Source organism: Crassostrea angulata, chromosome 10, assembly GCF_025612915.1.
Source record: "Crassostrea angulata isolate pt1a10 chromosome 10, ASM2561291v2, whole genome shotgun sequence".
Classification (NCBI taxonomy): domain Eukaryota; kingdom Metazoa; phylum Mollusca; class Bivalvia; order Ostreida; family Ostreidae; genus Magallana; species Magallana angulata.
In genome coordinates, this window is record NC_069120.1 from 48,785,323 (window position 1) to 48,810,474 (window position 25,152).

The window sequence follows — 25,152 nt, forward strand, 5'->3', positions numbered from 1 at the left end:
AACAAAAAAACAAGAACAAAAAACAAACAAACAAACCCCCCCCCCCCCAAGAAAAACCAACAAACCCCCCCCCCCCACCCCCCCAAAAAAAATACATATCTATTCACCTGTCTTAAGATTTTCTACACCATACTTCGTACGACAAAAAAGTTTGCTATGTCAGCCTATTTTCAGATTTTTATTAACAAAATAATATGCACTAAAGTTACATTTCAATTTTCATTTATTATTTAATATAACTACAAAAAATTATTTGCATAGCTTTATAAACCAGGAGATATATATATATATATATACAATGCATAATCATTTAATTCGCATTTGGAGAAAAAAAAACCCGCGGATTATGTACACAAGTATATATATATATTTTTGCAGTGTCGTTACTTTCATATACCACATAAATAACAAACGAAAGCATTTCATCTTTTAAATACATATCACCTAAGCATTAAAATTTTTAAAATGTCTATGCATTGAAAATAGTCAATTAAAAAGTAATCAAAATTTCATAATTCTTTTAAAATAAATATTTATTTATTTATTTAGAAAAGTCCAGAAAAGTCACACTACACTTAGCTGTTGGGTTGCATGGTGTTTAGGATCTTTGATATACATTCAATTAATAAAAATTGATGAAATTTTAAAATTAGAAATGAATTGGGCACCTATAGGGCTACACAGACGTAGCAAATATGTATTATTATGAGTTCACATATTTACTAGCTTTGAATATCTAAATTATTTCTTCAAACATCTTTAAAAGCATATAATTAGAGCATGGTATGATTCGAAAATTATCAGGATACTCTCTTCTAAAATTTAATTAAACAATTAAATTTTAGAAGAGAGTTTCCTGATAATTTTCGAAAATGATCCTTAAGCTTTATGTTCTACAAATTTTCACATCAAAGTAAAATTGATACTATTAATATAATTTTGTGTAATGGTCAAACACTTCATGTTGTTAGTTGCTAGTAGCTACTGTTTTTTTAAAAGGTATTATTCATTGTTTATCAATATCTGAATATCAGTAATTACTGATACCAGTATAATATTATAATTACAAGCGAAAAATTTATCATACTAGTAGTTACATACCACGCAACTCATTTAATTTATGACAAGAAAAATGCTATTCTGTTAACGAAATAACAATGCTCGAGTCATGTTTTTGTTAACAAATAATTATTATAATATCTGACACAGCATTTAATTGTTCATGCTAAACAAGATAAACTGTTATTGTGTTCAGAGATAACTTTATAAAAAGATCACAGATCACATCAGATTTCAATGAAAGCTGAGCCAAGCTCTAAAAATATAACTCGCATGTAAACAAAAACAAGACTCGACCTTTGTTTACAAACCAAAGATAATTATAGAGATGAAGGAAGCGAAGGGTGTATTTCGTTAAAAACAGAAAACAACGTTACACAACATATCGAAGAAGAACCAGTAAATCAGAACAAAATCAGAAATTTTAAATCTTCTTCGATATTATTTGCACAAATAACTAAATGTTAAATGAGGAAAGTCGCCTTTTTTTCTCAGATAATGGAAGGTATTATTGTGGTCATATTTCTTGAAAAATCAAGGCTTGACTTAGCATCGGTTCAAAAATTAAAAATCAAAATGTGTATTATATATATACCCATTTTACAACTTTTCATTCACTGGTAGCTTCGTCATCAGGTCTGTCAGGCATCAGCTTTTTGTCCGTGATCACAGTTTTAACCATTTCTTTCAGAAGTGGATATCGTTTGGGTAGCAGATACTGCTTTGATTCTTCATATTCCTTTCGTAGATTGCTCAGTCTTCTGCGTGCCCTTTCGAACATATGGTCATAACATTGTATGTAATGTTTTAGTTCGTCGTTTTCATCAGCAATTTCCGCCTTGTGCATTTCTGTAACCTCTGTATTCAAAATAAGATAACATCAAAATCTTTTAAAAGTCAACAGGAAAGGGTTAATATCTTTTAAATGTTTTTAGTTTAGAATCACCAAAGATTTTCCCCTGCAAAAATTATTAAGAAAAACCCACTGGACTAGTAAGTAGTTCAATAATTTAGTCATTGTTCCAGTTAACTTGACATTTCTGAGTTAAAGTTATGGTCTATAACCCTATACCTTTTATCATTAATGGTATGGCGACATAGCCCGCAAGTTGTGCACAGTTCTTCCGGAGGCCTAATGCTCCCGTACACTGATCGTAGCGTGCAGCAACAGCATCATAGATGTTATCGGTGGAAGCTAAAAGTAGAACGAAATGAAGGTTGCTAAAGCTAAACACGACTCATATGTACAACTCCAACACGCGGATACATAAACTCCTCAATTTTTCTCTAAAAAATATAATATTGTAGGAGTTTAAAGAATGGGGTCTTATTCTTTAACATTATTAAGGATGTCAATACTGGGGACAATTCTACAGGAATGTCATTCGTGCTTATCTTGATTAGATGACGTGATCATCACGTATATATATCTCAATAGATTAAAAATTAAATAATAAAGAATAATGCATACTATTTGTATTTTTTTAAATACCATTATTATTATAACAGGAGACTCCCTTGTTCTGTATGGAGTGTTTGTGTTTAGGGACCCTGCATCCCTCCAGAACCTCGTCACTGGTGGAGGATTTAATCAGCTCCTTCAGTTTTCCATAGCTGGGCGTCATGTCACATTTATTTTCAACGTAACCCTTTTTAAGGTTTATTACCACGCTCCACACATTCTCTAGATACCGACGACTGACGGTGTCTAGTTCTTTGCGTAGCTTTCTGTTTTTCTCTATGAGTTGATCTTTTGTCTGAGGCAATGCTAAATTAAAAAGAACTACGATTCTGACAAAAAATATTAGTATTTAAATCTCATTTCATCACTTTAAGATAATCCTTTGTTAATATACCTCACTGGAAGTTGAAAAAAATATATAAGGATTGATTCCTTTCAGGATTGTTTTTGTTTACTTGAAATGACAAAAGTACATTTGCAAAAGATGCATAACAAAATGTATTACAAGAATTGAATCGTTAATATTATAAATCTGATGGAAAATAAATACATGTCCCATGACATTCTTTAAGAAAAATACTAATCCATATCTTTCTGAATAATAGCAAAATAGTTACATGACTTCGAATTAATGTTAAATATTTTTTGTACTATTTACATTAACAAAAACAACCAGTTCATAATTTATTTCCACACAATTATTAATTATATAACAATAGTGTACATGAATTCTATGACATTAACGCAATAATGTTTTTTTTAAAGTACCTATACGAGGGTCAATCAAAAAATACGATGACTTTTGTCATAGCTATGTTACTTAACGTCATATCATTACTAAATTTGGTAGACATAATTTAGCAGTAGTTTCAAACAATTTGCAAGAAAAAAAGATTTATTTATTTATTTCTAAGAATTATTTAGAATTTATTCCTGCAAAAATGAGGTCACGACACACGGTCAAAATTTGTGTTATTTCAACAATAAGCCTTATAATGTTGAAAGTAATATCTCAAATACCCAAATAATATTGAATGTTCAAATTTAGTATAGTCATGGTATTCTATGTACCAAATAATGACGGGATATATTGTTTTGTCGAACAGATATAAGTAACTAAAATTAGATAGTCCTCTATATAAGTAACTAAAAACATCGACGTCGCCGGACGTCACGGCGCAACTTTTGTGGGAGTGGTGGTCATTGTATTTTGAATATAAAACAGCCCGAAAGTACGAAAGCCGAGAAGGATCATTCGAGATTCGAGATTCGAAATACGAGATTCGAAATACGAGATTCGAGATTCGAAATTCGAGATTCAATATCTAAATTAACCAATCAAATCATGGATCTGAAACCTGTATCCTAGCAACATCAAACTGTTCTAAATAAAGATCATTCGTACATGCTCTTTCCTACAAATAAATGTCTTAATAGCTCTTATATAGTGGTTATAAAATGGTTAAATTAACATTGATGAATTAACCCCACACAGTATAAACAATTAAATTAGAAATAACACTGTTGGCTTTGCGTGTTTGCCCTGTATGTATTTCCCCCCGAACAATTTTAACCCGAAGTGTATTCGCCCCAACTGTGTAAAAATCGGCTCGCGAAGAAAGATCTGTTTAATCTAAATGTTTTAGTTATGAAACGAAACTCAATGAAATAATCGACATGTCAAAATATAGGTTATGATAAAGTTTTAAACCATAGAAGATATAAGGATTTACAACCTCAAAGACAAATAGTGTATTGTAGGGTATGGCAATTCCATTGTCGATATGAGAGAGAGAGAGAGAGAGAGAGAGAGAGAGAGAGAGAGAGAGAGAGAGAGAGAGAGACAGACAGACAGACAGACAGACAGACAGACAGACAGAGAGTTTTGTAGTGTCAAATTCAGTTTGATTTAGAATTTGAAATTTATTTGATTTGATACAAGCATATATAGACAATAATTAAGCCTCTAAAACGAGAAAAGAGAGGAGGTAGCTATGGTATGGCAGACCAACTAGCAAGCTTTAATTTTAACGGTGTTAACGCACCTGTGATTGACATCGACTCTCTCTCTCTCTCTCTCTCTCTCTCTCTCTCTCTCTCTCTCTCTCTCTCTCATCACCTACCATTTCCTTTTCCGTGAGGGGGTTTGGGATATTTGTGATGTCTTACATTAGCTAGCGAAAAGGATAAAAAAAACATGAAATTTTCTTTAAATTGTGTGCGGATGTTGTACGCCAATAATCTGTTTTCAGTATATACATTTCAAGAGGGGGGAGGGGGGGGGGCTATATAGTCCTAATTAATTTGTCAGTTATTCTGTCCCCACTTTGTTTTCTCTTCGTTTTCCAGGTTTTTTTTATTTGGCTCGGCAAATTAATATAAAACTTTCTGTGTAGCTCCATAACGATGCACTGTAGATAAATTATGAGTAGTTTTACTTTTGATAAACAGGTACATATCCGTACTTGATTTTTAATTTGACTCTTATAATCGGATTTAATATTCCAATAATTATAGTGTAGGAAAGAGTAGACGGGACTTTTTTGCGCATATCCTACTGTACCATTCATTCAACACAGGTATTAGCACTCATCGAGTTCGACTTGCTTTCCTTTTCTTTCATCCGCTGGATTTAAAGCTATTAATTTTTTTAAATATTTTGAATTTATGGCCTGATTATATATAAATTAGAGCTGCGCTGGTTCATATATTTACCCAAATGGACCAAAATATAACCAAATGAATCTAAAATTTTGACAAAATTAGTTTTAAACGTACGACTCTTTTTCAATTCTAATCGGGTATGTCCTTTAGAAAAATCTTGAACCACACACATTTTCATCCAAAGTCAGTTAAAGTGCCCCAAAACCAGTTTTCGTTGTCACAAGCGATTTTTGAAAACAAAATTCTCCATCTTTAATTGTTAAGGGGATTAAATTTAATATCTAGGTATGACTGACTTATGAATTAAGATATTACGATGTATTAATCCCATTTACTGTACTAAAATAAAGAATTTATAAGCCAAATTTGATCAAAACCAAATGTCACAAACGAGAGTGGTCGTATTTAGGTACAAAAAAATAATCTAAAAGCACCAATATAGGAAGCAAAGTGATGAATATTATAATGATCAGGGGATAGACTTTACATTTTTTGTCTATAAATTTCTCCCTGTTGGCCGAAGAAAAAAATACAATCCAAAATTTGAGTGTCCCATTTAATGCTGTGAATTACGTTACAATTTTCTTGCATCAATAATGAAATTGTAATAGGCGTTTACCGTGATGTTAAATGGATAAAACTGATCACAAAGTTACAAAGTTATGAAAAAAATTATGACTCACTAACAAAAGATACCATTTTTGAAAAAAGAATAACAAATTTCGAAAAATTTCCATATTTACATTAAATTGTGAATTACGTTACGCAATCTTGCAAACAGTTCCTGAATGCTACAAACTTCAACTATCCAGACTGATGTACACACCGATGCCTATCATTGTTACTACATACACAATGCTTCTAACTGCCACAGTTTTATTTCGTATTCTGATTAAAAGTCAAGACTGTGAACTACGTTGCAGTGAATTACGTTATGACCGATTTACTTTATATTGTAAAATAATCCTAAAGGGGGGCAAAATCACCATGAATCTTTATTTATTGACACCGCTTAACATACACGCACTTGTAGAAAGAAAGTTTACATGCGGTAACCATTTTGACTACTACAGTTGTGTACGCAATCGTCAGAAGTGTGATTATGCTTATTTGTGACTGACGAAAACTTTTTGGTTTTTAATGATGTTATTGGAATTTTATATTGAGAATGAAGAATAAAGGTTAAACTTTGATATCATAAATATGAAACATTGATTCGTTTGGTGTTTAAATGAGGTATAAGTCTATATTAGAGTGTAACGTAATTTACAACAGTGTAACGTAATTCACGAACAAACATAACTACTGTTTTAATTTAATATAATGACTAGAATGAAATATGCAAAGCTTTAAAAGAAATCCTGGGAACAAAAAAGACCAAAGGTTAGAGAAAACTATCGCAAAAAAGAGGTTATTATGCTGTTATTTCACGGGGGGGGGGGGGGGGAGGGGGGGGGGGGGTTGTGAGTTGTAATAGCCGTGCAGATCATGTTTCTGGGACGCAAGTTTCAAAAACGTCAATTTGGTACCATGTGGCTTGCAAAGAGTGGGTAACTTGTTGTATGAGCTCTGTTCCTTGGCAAGGCAGTGAAGGTAACACCCCTACCAACAGTTTTACAGAAAGCAAGCACTGGAACATATAATTATATTGTTGGTGATTAGGTGAACGCAAGTATCAAGTAGATGCGTGCATGTTGCCACCATGTACGATGGTTTATAGTACACTGTATGTTGAAATAATTATCGAATAAGACCAGGGATATCATATCACAGTTATGATAGGTGGGGAAAAGTCCTTTAAATGCCCGAACAGACAGACAAAACTTGGATTCCTAGTACAGAGAAATAGTGATATTCTTTGCTCTTTGAACGACCCAGTATAGCAGGAAGAGACTAGAAATATGCTTAAATTTTCTGAAATATATGAAGAAAAGTTCAAAGTTTGTGTGATTAACTATTAAAATCTTTTCAATAAGTTAACTTTATTTACTTTTTATTTTTATTTCCATATTGACTCTTACAACTTCGTTTGTGAATTACGTTACGTTGCTTGTTTTATTCTACAGACTTATTTTGAAATATAATTCATTGCCCATTCCCATCAAATTTATATGGACACAAGAAAATATTGCTTTATTATCTGTAAAGTAAGTAGTTATTATGTTCTTTAAGAACATGCAGCTTTTGAATTTCCCTGATATTTAACAAGATATGTGAAATGTGCCATAATCTGATTTGAAACAATCATAACACTTTGGAGATATATTTTATCATTTGCATAGGTATTGCAATATATTTTTTTTATTTCCCATAGTTTCATTTGTAAAAATACTGCTGTTTAATCATAAAAAAACCGTATTGATTTGCACTTTAAAGAATTAATGTGAATTACGTTACAAAGAAGACCAAAAAAAAATATTCATGCACAATCAAATAAAAGGTTTTACTGTTCTCTGCACAAGAAATCGTCAATGTGAACAAATTGGCATCCTATCATCCCTACCTTTAATTGTAGAGAGTAGGTATCCTTCTATATTGAAAACAATTCCAAAAGTAAGACTCATAATAAGTTGTTTACTGAGGAAAAGGAAAAAAAATTGTAATTCCGTATGATATGATAATATCTCAATGATTTGTTTATAATCATAGTACTAGTGTATCACTGTATGCATACATAAAAACGATAAGTAATGCTTATATTTATTAGTGAAACAGGACAGATTATTTATATTTAGATTATTTAGATACATGTACTATTCTTCATGCGGGGATCTAGAAAGGAGGGGGTCAGGGGATCTGGACCCCCTCCTCGGGAAAATTGGAGCTTATTAAATTTACATTGTAAAATTTTTTAAAATTGGCCTAGGACCCCCTACAGAAAAAATTAGCTACGCTTATGAAGATCTCTACCATAACCGCATTTTTACACAAAAGGGGTGAATAAACCCGGGTTTTAAACTATTACTGGTGGTGAAATACCTTAGGGTTCAAACGCATCAGGTGGAAATACACCAGGGCAAAAAAAATCACTTAGATCCGCGAAGCACACTGCATTATTACTAGTCTACTTAGATATTCTGTGTAAAAGTAAATACAAATAATTATTTAGTTAGGTAGGGAGAAGTGAACATATCATTTATTTGTATATAAGAGCATGTACGTATGATTTTTATTTAGAACAGTTTGATGTCGCTAGGATACATATTTTCAGATCCTTGATTTGATTGGTTAATTTATATATTGAATCTCGAATTTCGAATCTCGAATCTCGTATTTCGAATCTCGTATTTCGAATCTCGAATGATCCTTCTCGGCTTTCGTACGAAAGAGAGTAGAATATCTGTAAATATTTGGTCAAAAAAGAAGTAACGTCAACCGACGTTCAGGGTTATTCTTACTGTAAACTAAGAGATACCCGGTTAGAAAATGAAAACTTATGATTCTCAAACAAATGTGTGCAAATTTAATCTTGACGTCATGTTTTGAACGTTACCGTGCGCCGTGGTGACAAAACATGTTGTTTTTAAAAAGGGGTAACAAAAAACCCGTTTCATCAAATGGACTAAAACTTCGCATATCAATATCATAAGTGTATGTGCACAGATTAACCTGTTAAGTATGACTTTCATGAAAAATATATGATGGACAGCCACATTGTCTTCGTATTTTTTGAATGACCCTCGTAACATACACTTCTTTTTAAATCCTGAAGTAAGAACATCTGAACACTAGTACCTACTGCATCAGAATGACTTTTACTGTAAATGGGAAAAACAAAAGTTCTTAAAAGTAAGTAAAGAAAGATGGTGCACTACACCATGTTCCAAGTTTTTGCTTCCACCATCTTTTGCTTAATAATTTGATAATCATAAATACCTTGATGCCCAAACTACGTTCATCAACTAGAAAAAAAACACCTAATTATTTTCTTTGAAAACACTCTATTTACCGCTTCTGGTTTCAATATACAACCAAAAATAGTCTATGGAGATTTTGCATTGCAAACGACATGAAAAGTATCCGGATGATTACGTTGAAAAGTGTGTGAGTCGATTGACATCCGAAAGATAAAATATTTCAATATTTCCAATGAAAAATCTCCGTAAGAAATTTGTTTTCGTACATGTTAATTTTCCCGGGTAAAAATAGATAAACTATGTCTATTCTCGTTTAAATTCGTCAATAAGTGACGAAAAGTAAAACCTTTGACGGACTATAGATTGTAGCAGACGTGCTTAGACAGGAGAAACAAGAGAAAACATACTGATGTTTTTATTACCTTAAAAATCGGATTGTTCTAGATTAAGTTAAGTAATGAGGCATCCTTAAAACAAGAAGGCAACGTAACATATCTTTTTGATGGAATTGACAATTTCTGCAAGTCTCATTTATGTGACCCCTTTCTTTCTCTGTAACGAAGAATTTTGACCCGAGTTGAATATTGACCCGGGGGTAACTTTTCAACGTTGAATATTGAGACTAAAGTCGTTGAATTAAGACACTTGTCAGTTGAAAATTGACGCGCATCGTGATATTTTAGTCATGAAACAGGTTCTAAGTTCAACAGCAAAATATTATGTATTAATGAATTGATAGTAGTATTTATGATATATTCAAAGTAAAAAAAATTAAAGTTGATTTACAATTATGTTTTGTTTAAAGTGTTTAAACATAAGCATCTTCAAAAAGGAACCTTCTTTTAAGTGGAGATAGTGATAGTGAAATTATTTAAAACTTGTTTGCATTTTTTAAAGAATCTCTAAAGAAAAGTTGGTCAGAAGAGCTTAAATTGTTGTAATAGCCTCCTTAGGTAGTGTAGATTCAATTGTTCAAATCGTGACCATGGAGATAGTTGGGGGTCAAAACGAGGGTTGAATTTTTACATAGGAAAAAACAAAAGAACTTCTTCTCAGAATCTATCAGCCCAAAAAGCTGTAACTTGTGAGGAAGCATCCTTAAGAAGTGATGTAGCAGAAATTCAAGTTTGTTTGAATCATGATCTCTGGGAGTAGTGTAGGGCCACATGGTGATATTATATTAAACATTAGAAAATATCTTTAAAGAATTTTTTTTCGCAAGAACACCTATGTTATGATTTTATAAAATTGTATATGCAATATCATCCTAAGAAATTGTTAATTTTGGAATAAAGTTTAGATTTTGCATTGTTCAAATCATGACCCCAAAACCCAAAAATTAATAATGGGTGTCTGGCGAGGTTAAAAATTCATAGTAGGAATATTTGTGAAAATCTATAACAAATATTCTTTTACGGAATTCGATGCTAATATTCGTAACATTAAATTCCCAAAATAATGTTTTATTCTAAATTGTTGAAACAACACAAAACGTGACGATACAAAAGATACTAAACGTTAAGCATAAAATTCTTTTAAAGGGGCATGGTAACGATTTTGGTCAAAAATTATTTTTCTGATTTTAATATATACAATGCTTCAGTAAGGCATTTTTAATAGGCAACCTAAATTTGAGAGTCATTTGTTGAGTACTAGTTATTTGCTATGTAAACAAAGCGTTTATTTACATTTTGAACGATGAAGTGAAAATTCCAGGTTTAGACCTAAAATGAATTGGTTAAACGTTAGAAACTGTTATCTGTGCTTAAAGGTATATGTGGCGTGCTTGGAGTAAAATTTTGGACGTATGAGTTTTAGTAAAAATATGCATCATGCTTCTTATAATTAGACGTTTGACAAACTCTAGGCCCGTAAAACATGTTTTTTCTTTAGTTATTTGTCTAGAAACTTTGCTACAAGTCTGATGAATATTAATGTGATCGGCCATTTGTAACGCCACTGCGCATGAGTGCGGGAAAATGTAGTATTGAAAACACGATGAAAGAACAGTTTGTTTACAAATTAGAATGAGGTTTTTCATGTCTTAATTAGATAATTCTTATATCAGATGATACCAGAGGCGCATTATTCATTAATGTAGAATGATATAAATTGCTAATTATGTGTAATAAGATGAAACATTTTATAATCATTAACGACACGGTAAAATGAATAAATACCCAAACGAGCCTCTCCTGAGAGATGCATGTACTGAGAGTGTTTATTAATTCTTTATTCAAAAATTTCTCTTAACGAAAATCCACTTGTGGTTCATAATTTTTAAAGTAAAGACATGGAACACATGGAGCACGTACGAACCTAACTAGCAAAACCATACAACTTCATGATAAAAACTTATTAAACTTAATTTTAATTCGGCTTTCAATCTACATGGTCTCCGATAACAATCTTCCCTTTGTTCCTATCCTTGTCAGTCTGTCTCTTTTTTCTTTCTTTTCCAAATCTGTCAAACTTAACGGTGTTACGGGTATACCTATCTTTCTCGTCGTCGCCATTGTTGTTGTGAAAGACTGAGCGTGGTATCACGTGGCCGATTTAAGGCGGAGTTTATTCAAATGCTGTATTTATTGTGGACGCGAAAATAATTATAAAAATTATTTATTAATTTCTATATCTTTTTAACCCGATTGATATAAACTGCGTAATTTATTGTGAAGATATGTCTTTATATAACATATTGAAATAAATAAATCAATCAAATATTTCTTAGCATGAAACAAATACGCCACATATACCTTTAAAATGAAATAAATAGACATTTAATAAGCAGTAAAAAGTTTGTTTACTGTATACTGAATCTATGTAAACAAAAACAGGGCACGAGCCTTGTTTACATAACAAAGAATTGTGAGCCCTGTATCTTGCTCATAACTCTACGGATGACTCTCAAATTTTATTTGATCATTAGAAATTTGTATTTAATTTTTTTGTATTTGTTTATTTGTATTCTATTAGATGAAGCTGACTTGACTAGAATTGTGACATTGTTGCTCGGGTGAGCGATGTGTCCGATGTACCTCTTGTTTCATATGTGTCTACTAATTATATATCAACTGTACGTTTTACGTTCTCTAGGGAAATTTACAGCAAAAGTTGCAATACGACATATTTACACCTACCAAGGAAATATAATTATCGGATTATCGGTCTTCTAAATGGTTGTGTGGTGCGTACTGTGTGTGTGTTCGTCTGTGTCTGTGTTTTTCACTCTCGCTTTCAGCACCTCCCTTGGCTAGCAGTTTACTGCGAAAGAGTGAGCAAATGTGTAAGTTTTCTCCTCCAGGTTTAGTCTCTCCTCAGCAAGGCCTACTTGTCCCAGATATTTGACTCTGGGAATTCGTTACCTTACGATGGCAAAAAGAACCAAAAGGTCTTGGAGGAAACTATTCCCCTAAATGTACGGTATGCATGACTCAACGGTGTTTGGTTATGCCCAGATGCCTGCGAACCTTGTTCCCAGCTATGTATTAAACAGTTCCACTGCTTCGAGAATGGCTTGGAAAGGTCAAAAGCTATGGAAGAAAATCCAGAGAGAAAATCAAAGAAACGAAACTCAGATAATAACCTGTAGAGAATGGCTTCATGAGCTGTGGCAAACAACAATTTTAGAGGAAGGTAACCTTAATCACAAATCCCTGGTCCACCAGTTTGGAGGTTGAGGAAGGGTAGAAATCTCCCCTTCTCGAGAAAACTAATTGATTACAGATACAACGGTTAGGAATATTTCACCTTTAAGTTTTCTTGAAGCATCAGAATACCAGCAGCAACCTGCGTATATACATAAATGCAACATGTGAAAGCCAACCGGAATCTGGTCGCATAAAGAGAATACTGAGCACAAGAACGAAACTTAAGATTGGCTTTTGGTATGTACAATCTACTGTAGACGTGGAAAACATTACAGTAATTTAATATCACTATGTTCACTGTCAGACAATTTTCCGTGAACATTAAGCTACCGTAAATATTAAATGTGTATTTGCAATCTCCGTGTATGCCGCCATTACAGATGTTATTGATAGGCGTGTGCATGAGTGGGGCCTAAATTACCACTTCCCTATCGTACTTTTAAAAACGCAAGCATAAATATTATGTATGAATATTGTTAATTAAACAACTTATTATAACGGAACATTCTATTCACCTTTATCTTTTAATACCCCTCAGATCTGCGGCCCTATCGAAGCAATTGTTGTGAAGACGTGCGCTAATTGCCACTTATTTCGAACATCTCCGAAGCTTCCTGTACACCTTGTGGATTGTTTACGATGACGTTCATGATGAGCAATTCACTTTTAAGATTAATTGATTATAAAGTCGTACAGTTTTTTTTAACATATTACGCCCCTTAATTTTCAGGCTCAAAATGTCGGGTGCGCGTGATTCCAAAGAAAAAAATGTAAATGTATGGTTACAAGTTCATTACATATCATATATGTTTTGCAGTCTTCATTTAAATTAAAGCCGATTAACCGTGAAATTCAAGACACTGTAAAAGGTACTAACACAGGAAATCGTGAAATTTTAGACATACAGAATTAAAGACGTCTACAGTACGAAGCAGGAAATTAAGCTCAAGTCGTCAGAGAGATGAACAAATTACATGTAAAAGGAATGACAAATAGCTGTGAAGCAGTCATATACTAAGACAGGATAGATAGTAGAAATGAGGAAGTAGCAATTATTCTGAGTAAAGCAGCAGCTAAGTCATTGATAGAATACCATCCTGTTAGAGAATGATAAGAACAAGGCTCAACACAAACCGATTAAAACATATATCATACAAGTCTACTCTACTACAAATGATGCAGAAGATGAAGTGAAACTTGACTTCTATGATGCACTACAGGTCGAGCTAGAAAAGATTTCAAAATATGATTTAACCATCATCATGGGTGATTTTAATGCAAAACTAGGACAAGACAACACTGGATATGAAAGAATCATGTGAAAGAATGGTAAGTATACCATGAATGAGAATGGTAATTGCTAGCAGAGTTATGTGGTAACAAATACCTTGTGATAGGTGGGGTATTGTTCCCACATAAAAAAATACACTAGTTGACGTATCAGCTGGAGGAAGAGACAAATATCAAATAGATCATAAATGGAAAATGGAGAAGATCGCTTCAGGATGTGAGAGTAACACAAGGTTCAGTATGCCATCTATACGTGAAGAAATGTTCTTTGGATACATATGGCTAGTGATCACCATTTAGTAACTGCAGGTTTTAAACTTAAGCTGATGAAATCAGTACCAAAAAAGCAACAGGAAAACTTTGCCACTGGTAAATTAAGTGAAGAGAGATTTTAGACTGGAGCTGAAAAACAGATTCCATAACTTACAAAGCAGTGACACGTGTGAAAATCAAATAGACGAGCACCACTGGTAAAAAGTGAAGGATACATTTAAGAACGCAAACGAAAAAATTATAGGTTTTTAAACTTAAGCTGATGAAATCAATCCCAAAAAGCAGCAGTAAAAAAATAAACACTGGTAAATTAAGTTGCTTCAAAACCAAGCAAGAGTTTAGACTTGAGATAAAACAGATTCCATATCCAACAAAGCAGTGATATAGATAAAGAGCAGATAGACAAGCCCTGTCAAAAAGCGAAGGATACTTTTAACAACGCAATAGAGAGAATTATAGGTTTTAGGAATCAAGTACATAAACACCAGACACTCATTGATACTTAGAGATAACAGTATGGACTAAGAAAGAAAATAGGTAAAACACATTCAAAAATAATCAAAGAGAAACTAAGAGAACAATGTTAAAACAACAACAGAGAAGTAAAGAAGGCCACAAAGAGAGACCATAAGAACTTCATTGAAAATATGGCAAACGAAGCTGAGAGAGCAGCATCTGAACAGAGGATGGGCGATGTTTATCAGATCACAGTAAGAGACAAACATGACCCAATGATTACACTTGAGAAAAGGCGAGATCAAAAATGGAAAGAACACTTTGAAGAGATATTGAACCACCCAACCCTAACAACAGATCAGAAATATCTGAAGCAAACACCGACTTCAGATTAATACATACGAATCATCAAGAAATACTATTTGTAAAAGTAATCCAGAGTTTGAAGAATAATATATGTATATCCCCTGGTAATGACGACTTACCAGCTGAAATCTACAAAGCAGACCCTATCCTAGTAGTATATATTTTTTATCGTCTTTTCCGCAAAATATGGAAGAATAAAATGATTCCAACAATATGGTCTGAGGGTAACATCGACATGCTACCAAAAAGGAGATCTCACAGACTGTAACAACTAGAGAGGTATTATTTTACTCTCAATACCAAGCAAGATCATCAGTTAATTAATTGTAAACAGAATTAAGACAGTAGTCAACAACAAGCTAAGTTTTTAGCTCACCTGAGCTGAAAGCTCAAGTGAACTTTTCTGATTCAGTTTTGTCTGTCGTCCGTCTGTCTGTCCGTAAACATTTCACATTTTAAAAATCTTCTCCAGAACAACTGGTCCAATCTCAAACTTGACTCAAAGCACACTTAGGCAAAAAGTATGCAGAGTTTTGAAAATTAAGAACCACTCGCTTTTCCAAGGGAAGATAAAAAGAATTATGAAAAATCTTTTTCTCAAGAACCATTTGGCCGTGGAAGTTGAATGTTATGTGGAAGCATCTTTAGGAAGTGTAGATTCAAAGTTGTGAACATTATGACCACGGGGGTAAGATGGGGCCACAAGGGTTCAAATTTTACAAAATCATATATAGAGTTAATAATTACATTTCTATTTCTCTGAAACTGTTCGGCCAAAAAAGCTGATGAAATTATGATTCCCATGGGTAGGATGGGGCCACAGTGGGGAAGGGGTCAAATTTTTACATTGGAATATGTATGAAAAATAATTAGAACTTTTATCGCAGAAACCATTTGGCCAGAAAAACTGCAATTTGTTTGAAAGGCACATCACATAGGGAAGATTGAAGTTCGTTTAAATCGTGATCCCCCGGAGGAAGGGTGGTGCCACAATGGGAGGGGTGGGGGTGGTCAACTGTAACTTTAGTCAGTTCAGAGAATGTAGAATAAAATTTGTCAAAATAATAATCTTCAGGAGTAGGGTTGGGCCACAAGAGGGTCCAATATTACAAAGGAAAAATTTTAAAATGCAAAAACGTAAGTGTTATTATATATGGATTTACTTATATGCAAGCATTTTGACATATTGTCGATTCATTTTTATCATTTTCATCTACATAGCAGTAGACTGGGTAATGAGATCAACCCTTTCATGAAGACAACACATGCCTCAGGTGGACTCTTCCCGGCAACCTAAAGCACTTAAGTTATGAAGATTACCTGGCTTTAATATCTCATCTGAAAACACAAATGCAAAGAGAAACATCTAATGTAGAAATGTGAGTAAAACAGGTCAGAACTTCAACATAGAGAAAACAGAAGTAATGTCTCAATACAAAAAACCCACCAAAATGCAGCTAAATGGAAAAGATATTTTAAAGCACATTATAAACACAAGGTCATAATAGAATTATTGGGTAAAGCCAGGGGATCCCTTTCAAGCTTAAGAATTTGTGAAAATTAAATAGCACCAGCAGACGCACGAAGATCAAGATATATAATATCTGTCCTAATGTATAGTGCTGAATGCTGGAGGATGATATAAACAAGGGATATAAACAAACTAACAAGTTTCCATAATGGTTGCATTAGAAAGATCTTCAGGATATTCCAGCCATAAAAAATTACCAACAAAAACCCACAGAAATACATAAAAACAGCAGATTTGAGAACATAATTTAGGAAATACAGATTGAGATGGATTGGTCATGTCTTAAGAAAGCCAACTAACGAGAGCAACAATAGTAGCACTAAGATGGACCCCAGAAGGGAAAAGGGGAAACGGCCGACCAAGATAAAGAACTTAAAGACATGAATCTTACCTGGGAAAAGGTGATAAGGATGAAAAAGAAAAGAACAGATAAAAATGGAGAAAAATGAAAATCCCTAGTTCTTGCTCCATGTTCCCTCGAGTGCAACAAAGACTAGGTTGGTAGGTACATGTAGGTACATGTTGGCAGTAAACTTTACGATACGACAATAGACTAACATAATTTTCATAATTTGCTAAAGAGAAATGTTTTTATTTTTAAATTTCATTTTCCGAAAGTTACTAATTTTTTTACAGTCATGTGTATATTGGAAACGAGATAGTGGTTTAAGGCATGCTGCATGTACTTTTTAGTGCATACTCTATTCTGTGCAGTGCTATAATACTGTAAATATTAATCTTGAAAACGGGTAATTATCCGAAGTTCATATGAATGATGTAGAGGATATGAAAAAAATATTTTTCTAAATAAAAAAACCACAAAACAAAACAAATTCTTTACAATGGTAAATATAGCAAGCTAACTGTTGTACAGAATAATGATGTAATTTTACTTCAATTCAAATCTCTAAACAGTTTTTCTTACACTTGTTATCAATTTTTTCATTTTTTGGGCACTTAAATGGTAAACTACAATTTTTAAAAATAAAAATGCTCACGTTTTTATTGCTTTATTTATTCAATTAGATAATCCTGCGTAGGGTTATGTATTGGGTCCTATCCCTTCCTTTAGTGTTTCACAGAAAATAAATTTCTTTAATTAAATTGTTATATATCTAATGCTTCAGGAAGGTCTAATATCTCCTCAAACATTAAAATAAAATTTCAAGTAGATTTATTTCAATCGCGTAGAGCAAATTCCTGTTTTAAGACAGTTCAAAACTGTGTACATGTAGTTAGGGTCAATTTTCAAAACATTGATTTTTCAAGTCAATGTCAAGGTGCAAGTCATCAGAGATGAAATAGCTGTTGAAAAATGACTTTGGCTACAAATTTCACGACTTTTTGTCTCAATAACGTTGAATAGGCACTCAATCAATATCAATATTCAGGTCAATTTTCAACCCAAGCTAATTTTCTTTGTTACATTCACAACTTTCTTTTTTCTAAATTACTCTTTTCTTTAGTGCCTTTTTATTTTCAATCACACTGTTACATTCCTCAAAGTCTATGTTATAGGTTTTGACGATTTTTATAGAAAATAAAAATACCTGTCAATTACGTACTAGTGAAACCGTTGAAAGGTAAAAAGCCAATATTTCTTCATTGGAACCTCGTGTATTTTTTTTCTGGAGAAACTCACAGAATCGAAAACAAATTAATAATGGGAAATGTTGACATTTTTTTCATTCGGAAATACTCGGCACACTTCGCACAAAAACTCAACGTCATTATCCGAAACACTTTCACTGCGTTTGCATTGCAAAGTCCCCGTAAACTTTATAATTCTGAGCCGTGGATAGACACGAAAGGGCGGATGAAACTATAATAAATTACTTGAAGTGGCTGATTGGTCACAGCTGAAACAACGGAGAGCGGTTTTTTTTATTTCGATACACTGTATCATTTAACCCACGAGTTTCTTCATACTGCATCGTAGATATATCCAATTTCAAGATATACCATTAGTTTCAACAAATTTTATTATTAAGACTCATACGCTGTTCGATTTATTTGCCAAGAGAGGTATGATTTAACTTCATTTTGACAATTTTAGGAGGCCCCTATTAAGTTCGCCACTGGGTGTAAACATTAAAGTCATATAAAGCACTTAGTCGATTAAATCGTAACAACCAATAGAACCATGCATCATAATTTATGATTCAAAGCTTTGCGTAGCGTTTATTTCATATAGTTAAAATGACTGGGTGAATACTTTGTTTCAATGTGTATTTGTAGATATCTCAAGTCCTAATCAGATGTTTGGAATTAGTTTGTAATTGTACATTTTACAATTTACAGTTGTGAGAAAATCTTGAAGAGTATGTGCGCATCCTTTCTCTGTCACTATTAAAGGCATGTACCAAAACACGAATATTAACATGCGGGGTATTTTTTTTTTACCAACACATGACATATTTAAAGATGATGTCAATTCATAAATACGCATAATTTCCCTCTTATATCTGACTTCTGCCCTATTAGTTCTCGATTTCCATTGTTCTGCTCATCGCTTCATACGCACTATACAAGGCCAAGGGCTCGTTTCACAAAGAGGCCTCAAGGTTGGGACTAACTTTAGTCAAGTCCAAGGACTTATACCGAAACTTGTTTTAATTAACTAATTTTAAAAGATTTAGTATTCCTACTGAAACTGAAAACCGGCGCATCCACGAAATTACATCCCCACGAATAACCAAAAATCCTACAATCCACGAAAATTTTGCCCCCACGAAATTAAATGATTCCACAGTATTTAAAAGATTTGATAAAAACTTGTTCCCCCATGTACAAAGACGCATACATAACCACTAGAACTATACAAATGTTAAAGTTATTGAATAAAATTCCTTGTCCTTCAACAATTTACAGAACGAAAAGCACAAAGTATCAAAATAAGATTCTACAAATAGATAAAACATTAAACGGAAACCAATAAATGGGATAGTGTATATGATTTTCTGAAATACAACCGCAAAGAGTATTATTTAAAGTCAAACACACATGTAAATCGTATATATTCACTATCCGTATATTACACGACATTGTATAATGTTTGATTATTGACCTGAATGGTTTCTAATTATACATGCATAGACTGCTAAAATACACACCATGGTAAAATCGTTTTTTCTTTTAAAGTAGGCTCTTACTTAGCATTATTTAGGTTGAAGTAAATGACTTGTGTAATGTGCTCAATAGAATTATCAATACATCATTTCAAGTAAAAAAAATACATTAAGTTATTACTGTTATCATATTGAAAATTTTCAATTTACTTGGTGTCTGTCAATTTACAAGTTGTCATATTGTAAATTTTGTGTTTACATCCAATTTCCGGACCTTTGTCGGTTATTAACATTGCACATTTCAAAAAAGTTCTTAAAAAAAATTAATGCATTTCTGTTTCTTATCATTTTGCGATGGATTTTATTTTAGCACAAAATGATATATTTTTATACATGAACATGTAATATAATAAGTTTCGTTTTCCAAAGACAATTTTGTGTCCCGTATTAAAATATTTTTAAAGTGTATAAATCATATCAGATTTAATTGCAAATTTGTCTAAACTTGAATGTGTCATAATTATTATAGTTAAGAACCCTGTATCAATAATATATCTTGACTTTAAAAAGAGAATCACAAATTAAGTTTATGATTGTGCATCAGTATCAATAAGTTTAATCGGCTTCGATTTTCAATATTATTTGCATTCAATACTAATGCATCTACCAGTACATACATCGTAGGTTATAAATACATCATATTCTGTTCATATAAATAACAACGAAAAAATAGAAGCTGTTTATCGGGAAGCATACGCTTTCATGAATATTTTTTAAAAAGTTATTTTTAAATGTGATGTTAATTTATCCAGTATAAATGTTATGGAAAAAATATTTAGAAAAATATAATGTAAGTTTGTAAAATGCAACTTACGAATCTAATATGAAGGCATTTGGTTACTTTAAACATGTTTTGTGAAAGATATGTCGAAAAGTAAAAAACGAGAAAGGTACCTTGTTTTTCATACCTGTTTTAAAGTAGGTGTATTTTACACCTTAGATGATATGATCTCTCTCCCTCTTTCTCTCTCTATAGAAATTGTTCATATGTTGTGCATGTCCTTGCGTATCGAATCAACTGAGCGACAAAAATTCGATATGGAGGTGATGAGGGTATACTGCTACATAAGTAAGGAAAGTTGACGATAGAAAAATTGAAGTCATCACGTTAATCATTAAGTTTTCTTGTCAGGTTAGCTTTAATGTCTTTTATTTTTATCGAAACATCTAAAATACAAAATAGACGGTCCAGACTTTAGCTGTGGTATTTTTAAATTCAGTTCATTGGGATTTATCTGATACTGAAATGTACACGTATTTCGATAATCTTCCATCATTGTAAAACGTTTTCCTGTGTCGTTGTGTCGCATACGTACTGTTTCAACACCCCGCACATGTACAAACTATACACACTGGAATAGATCATTTAGTGAGCGCACGGGCTTCAGAAAACTGAGCAATTTTTTTTAGAAATTAAATAAAACAATCACTCGTTGTTAACCTCCTGGATTTACTATCGCTTATTTATTTACTATGTTGAATGTTGTGCGGTTGGGGTCTACATTATCATGTAGACGCTGTGCACCCTGTGAACAACACACGTGGTCAATGTGCAGGCAGCACTACCTGCACCTGTACGGATATCTTGAACGTCTTTCAAAGAATACCCCCTCTCTTTCTTTTATTGATTTTATCTTTTTTTTTTATTTACTTTTGTTTGAAACATATTGCTAAAATCTATACTTATAAATTAAGACATTTTGCCAATAAACTCAAGCATGCCTGCACCAGAGTAACTGCTTACACCTTTGGTATTTTAACACGAGAATGTGATGTCCGTAGTTATAATTGAATTTTACCTGATAAGTAGTTATTGTTAAATTAATTAAAACCTACCTTTATTTTCTACAAACCAGCCCGAAATAGCAAAAAATGAGAGTAAGGTGGTGGACACGCTTTGGCGGATCCGAGTCAGTGGAAAGCAACAAAATATATGCTAACAATTAGGGATATTAACGAGTACACGAGAACTCGACTATCGCTCGGTCACACTGATCAACGAATAAAATTTTCTTAGTCGATTACTCGCAATAAAGTGAATACAATTTAAAAATATTTTTAAAAAATTATTTTTTATTATTGCGGTAGTTTTTTGGCTACGAATGTAAAAAAAATTATTCTTTTCTCGACGTTTGATCCCTTAATTACACTTAATAAGGTGTCTCTGGTGTATTTTTGAAGCGGCTAATAATTTATCTACTTTGTTTTACCTAGGCAGAAATGTACATGTACTTGTGAACAATCTGTGTTTCTTCTAATCATTTAATGGATTAGATGTTTGCATAATCAAAAAATTAATCATATCAATAATTATTTCAAGGCGTTTGTTTTTATAAGCATTAATCTTTGATAATTGATTAGAGACGGACAGTTATTTATTTAAGATTGAACAAGTCACATTTGATTTGCCTAAGATATTATGGAGCTCAATTATGAGTAAGCTTTAGAAGAAAAAAAAGAAAAGCCAGAACATTTTAATAAAATACTATTCAATTTATTTCAAATTAAATATATTAAGTGCATAACTTTTTCATTTTTTTTAGTTTAAGATATTAAGATTATGTGGCAATAGCATTATTTGATTTAAAAAGGACACACAGTATTAATTAACTCATCGAGTACTCGACTATCGCTCGACTAAAGCATCCAATTAATCGACTAAGCTAATCGAGTAAAATACAATAAAATGATATTGAATGATAACGCAAAGAGTGAATATATACTGGGATCTTCCTTAGAGTTTACATTGAAGTTAAGATTTGAAAAAAAAAGCTGAATAGATAAAAAAGACAATTCGTTTATTGAATGCACGATTTTAGTTTTGATGGATAGAACGCTTGCGAAGCACGACCTCTGGTGAGAGAATAGAATAGAACTTTCTAGAACGGGGTTAACAAGAACGTGGGTTGACTAATTAACGTCATGGCGAATATTTAGTACATGTATTATACTTTAGGACGATTTATCAAGCATTTTTGGCAGATAAATGTACCTTTGTATTGGATATCTTAGTTAATACAAAAAGTTAATAAACATGGAACGATGCGATTTTCATGTTGATGGAAGGAACTTTCTAGAACGTGGTAACTAGGAACGCTGGATGAATGATTAACGTGGTCTTAAATATCGAAATAAATATACAAAGGCTAGCCTAGCGGTTTTGTTTTAATAATAGATCAGTCTGGTAGAGTAGTAAACCTTTAACATTAATTTGTAAATAATGAACAGTCCAAATGAATAAATGATTATGCAAAAAACGGGGACATTGAATTGGGGAGGGGGAGAGGGCTCTCTCCTCAGTTGTTATATTCAAAGCATGTTTTTTTTATCTAAAATTCTGTTGTGGGACAGTGGTAAGTTGACTTAAAGAACAAAATTAAGATGAAAGATGCACTAAATACACACTCACGTGTTTGAAATCAAATTAAAAAAAATGTTTTTCTTTTCCCAGCTAGTTCCGATACTCTAAATATTCAGCCATGCAAATGTATTTTCATTTCAATTTAAGAGAATAGGCTAAGAAACCAATTAACAACAACATTCATGGTTCATTATTTTAAGCATTGTATCATAATAACGTGTCAAGTGTCAATTTCTACGGTTGCGCAACATCATCTTGTTTAAATAGAAGTCCAGGCACCCACAATACCTGGCCCCGGGGCCATAAAACTTAGACGAGCTTACATTTGATCTAAGTCTCACTTTTCCACAAGGAATATATAGTAGAAAAGTGAGACTTAGATCAAAAGTGAGCTCGTCTTAGTTTTTTGGCCCCGGGTCCAGATCAGAACGGATGCGACTGTAACTTTCTTCACCGGTACAGGTATATACATGTATAACCCAGCATTCAGCAGGTGAGGAGCTACTGAAAATAAAATGGCGACCAAATACTTTTATCTTTAAGGTGATATGGGACACCTCAATAATATGACGAACTTCCCATCAAAATAAAAGGATAATTTTATAATTCATAAGATCGAGAAGTATTTCGTACAACTTTAAAAACCTGAAAAGCTTATAAGGTATACTTTTAACGCAATTATATGAGATTAATTGTGTAAATAGAAAGTTTTTCTCAACCAAAAAATCTTTCAAAATCAATATTTGTCCAAGTTTAAGGAAATGCATTTATTGTGTTGAATAAAATCATAAATGGTATCTGAAACATTAAAACGATGATTTAAAGCCATAAAAATATATTGTAATAATTGAATCCTCAATTATATTAAATACTACAACTTTTACACTAATATTAAACGTGACATTATATGATTTAAAAATATCTAACTCAAAAATAAACAAACTTTAAATTTTAAAAGATTATTTCTTAAGAAACTGTGGTATATTTTCTTACCAGAAAAACAGTTCCCTCCCATTGTTTTTATAAATTATAGCAATGCAGAGAAGTGTCTCCTGGCTGTTTAAGGGCAGAGTGTTTGTTCAGATAAATTTGCACAGGTATATATAGTATTGATAGTGTGAATAGTTTCCTTTTTCCTGACAAATATTTCCAGTTTAAGTTTTTTGGACCTGCGTTTATTCCTTGTCTTTCTAATCCTGTTATCGATTAGAACATTTTCTAAATTTTAGAGATAAGCATGTTTAAACCTGTTGGCAGTAAAAAAAAATATACTGTTTCAAATAGACAGCTGGGAATAATTATTCTCAGTTAGGTAAAAAATAATCCGAAAGTCTTTATGAAGTTGCCTGCCGTCGGTAGATGCAAAGAACTTTATCAGTTTAAATTTATTAAGATCATAATCTTTTCTATGTCATGAGTTTTTCGTTCAAGTATTCTTTTTTAAAAAGGATCCTGTTTTTTATTCGCTAATAAAACTAGTTATTTTAAATTTGTTTTAGACTGTCAAATAGTACACAAAATATAGGTATTTGTCACAAAATTGAATGAATATCTTATTTTCATTAGGACATCAAACAGAATGCAGACCATTCAAACTTAAAGCATCTTTCACCTTTCTTTGGATAGAGAGAAAACATTAGTTTTGAAAAAAAACCAGGTAAATTATTATGAAGGATTGTGTCGAATAGCGATCTACAGTAGTGACAGAATGGACAACAGAAGTCTTTCTACATGTAAATAAGGGTGTCGACATTTGTCGAAGATTTACAACGATACGAGATGCAACATAACAATTGCTCTATCTGTCCTAATAATGGACGGTTACATACAGTTTATAGGGGAATTTATACATATGTTTGCGATATTCCTTAACCATCAAAGTCAAATCACAACAATAAGCTATGAATGGACAATGCAACCAAATGTTTACGTCACAGTCTTGTTTTACAACAAAAACATTTCTAAGGAGCGTTGGTTTGATTTTCTCTGTTCATATTTTAGTTAAGGTTAGTTGACTAATGAGTAATACCTTGTAATTTTACGTTCATAAATCAG

The 25,152-nt window shown here is 32.5% G+C and overlaps 1 protein-coding gene across 1 annotated transcript; it reads right to left on the minus strand.

Moving 5' to 3' along the window:
• Positions 1-1,293: 1,293 nt before the first annotated feature.
• Positions 1,294-24,162, minus strand: LOC128167261 (uncharacterized). The gene is made up of 4 exons (XM_052832865.1): positions 24,091-24,162; positions 2,552-2,827; positions 2,132-2,254; positions 1,294-1,917 (listed from the first exon to the last, which is right to left on the minus strand). The coding sequence occupies exons 1-4, from the start codon at positions 24,110-24,112 to the stop codon at positions 1,670-1,672; spliced, it is 669 nt and encodes a 222-aa protein (XP_052688825.1). The 5' UTR covers positions 24,113-24,162; the 3' UTR covers positions 1,294-1,669.
• Between the last annotated feature and the right edge of the window lie 990 nt (positions 24,163-25,152).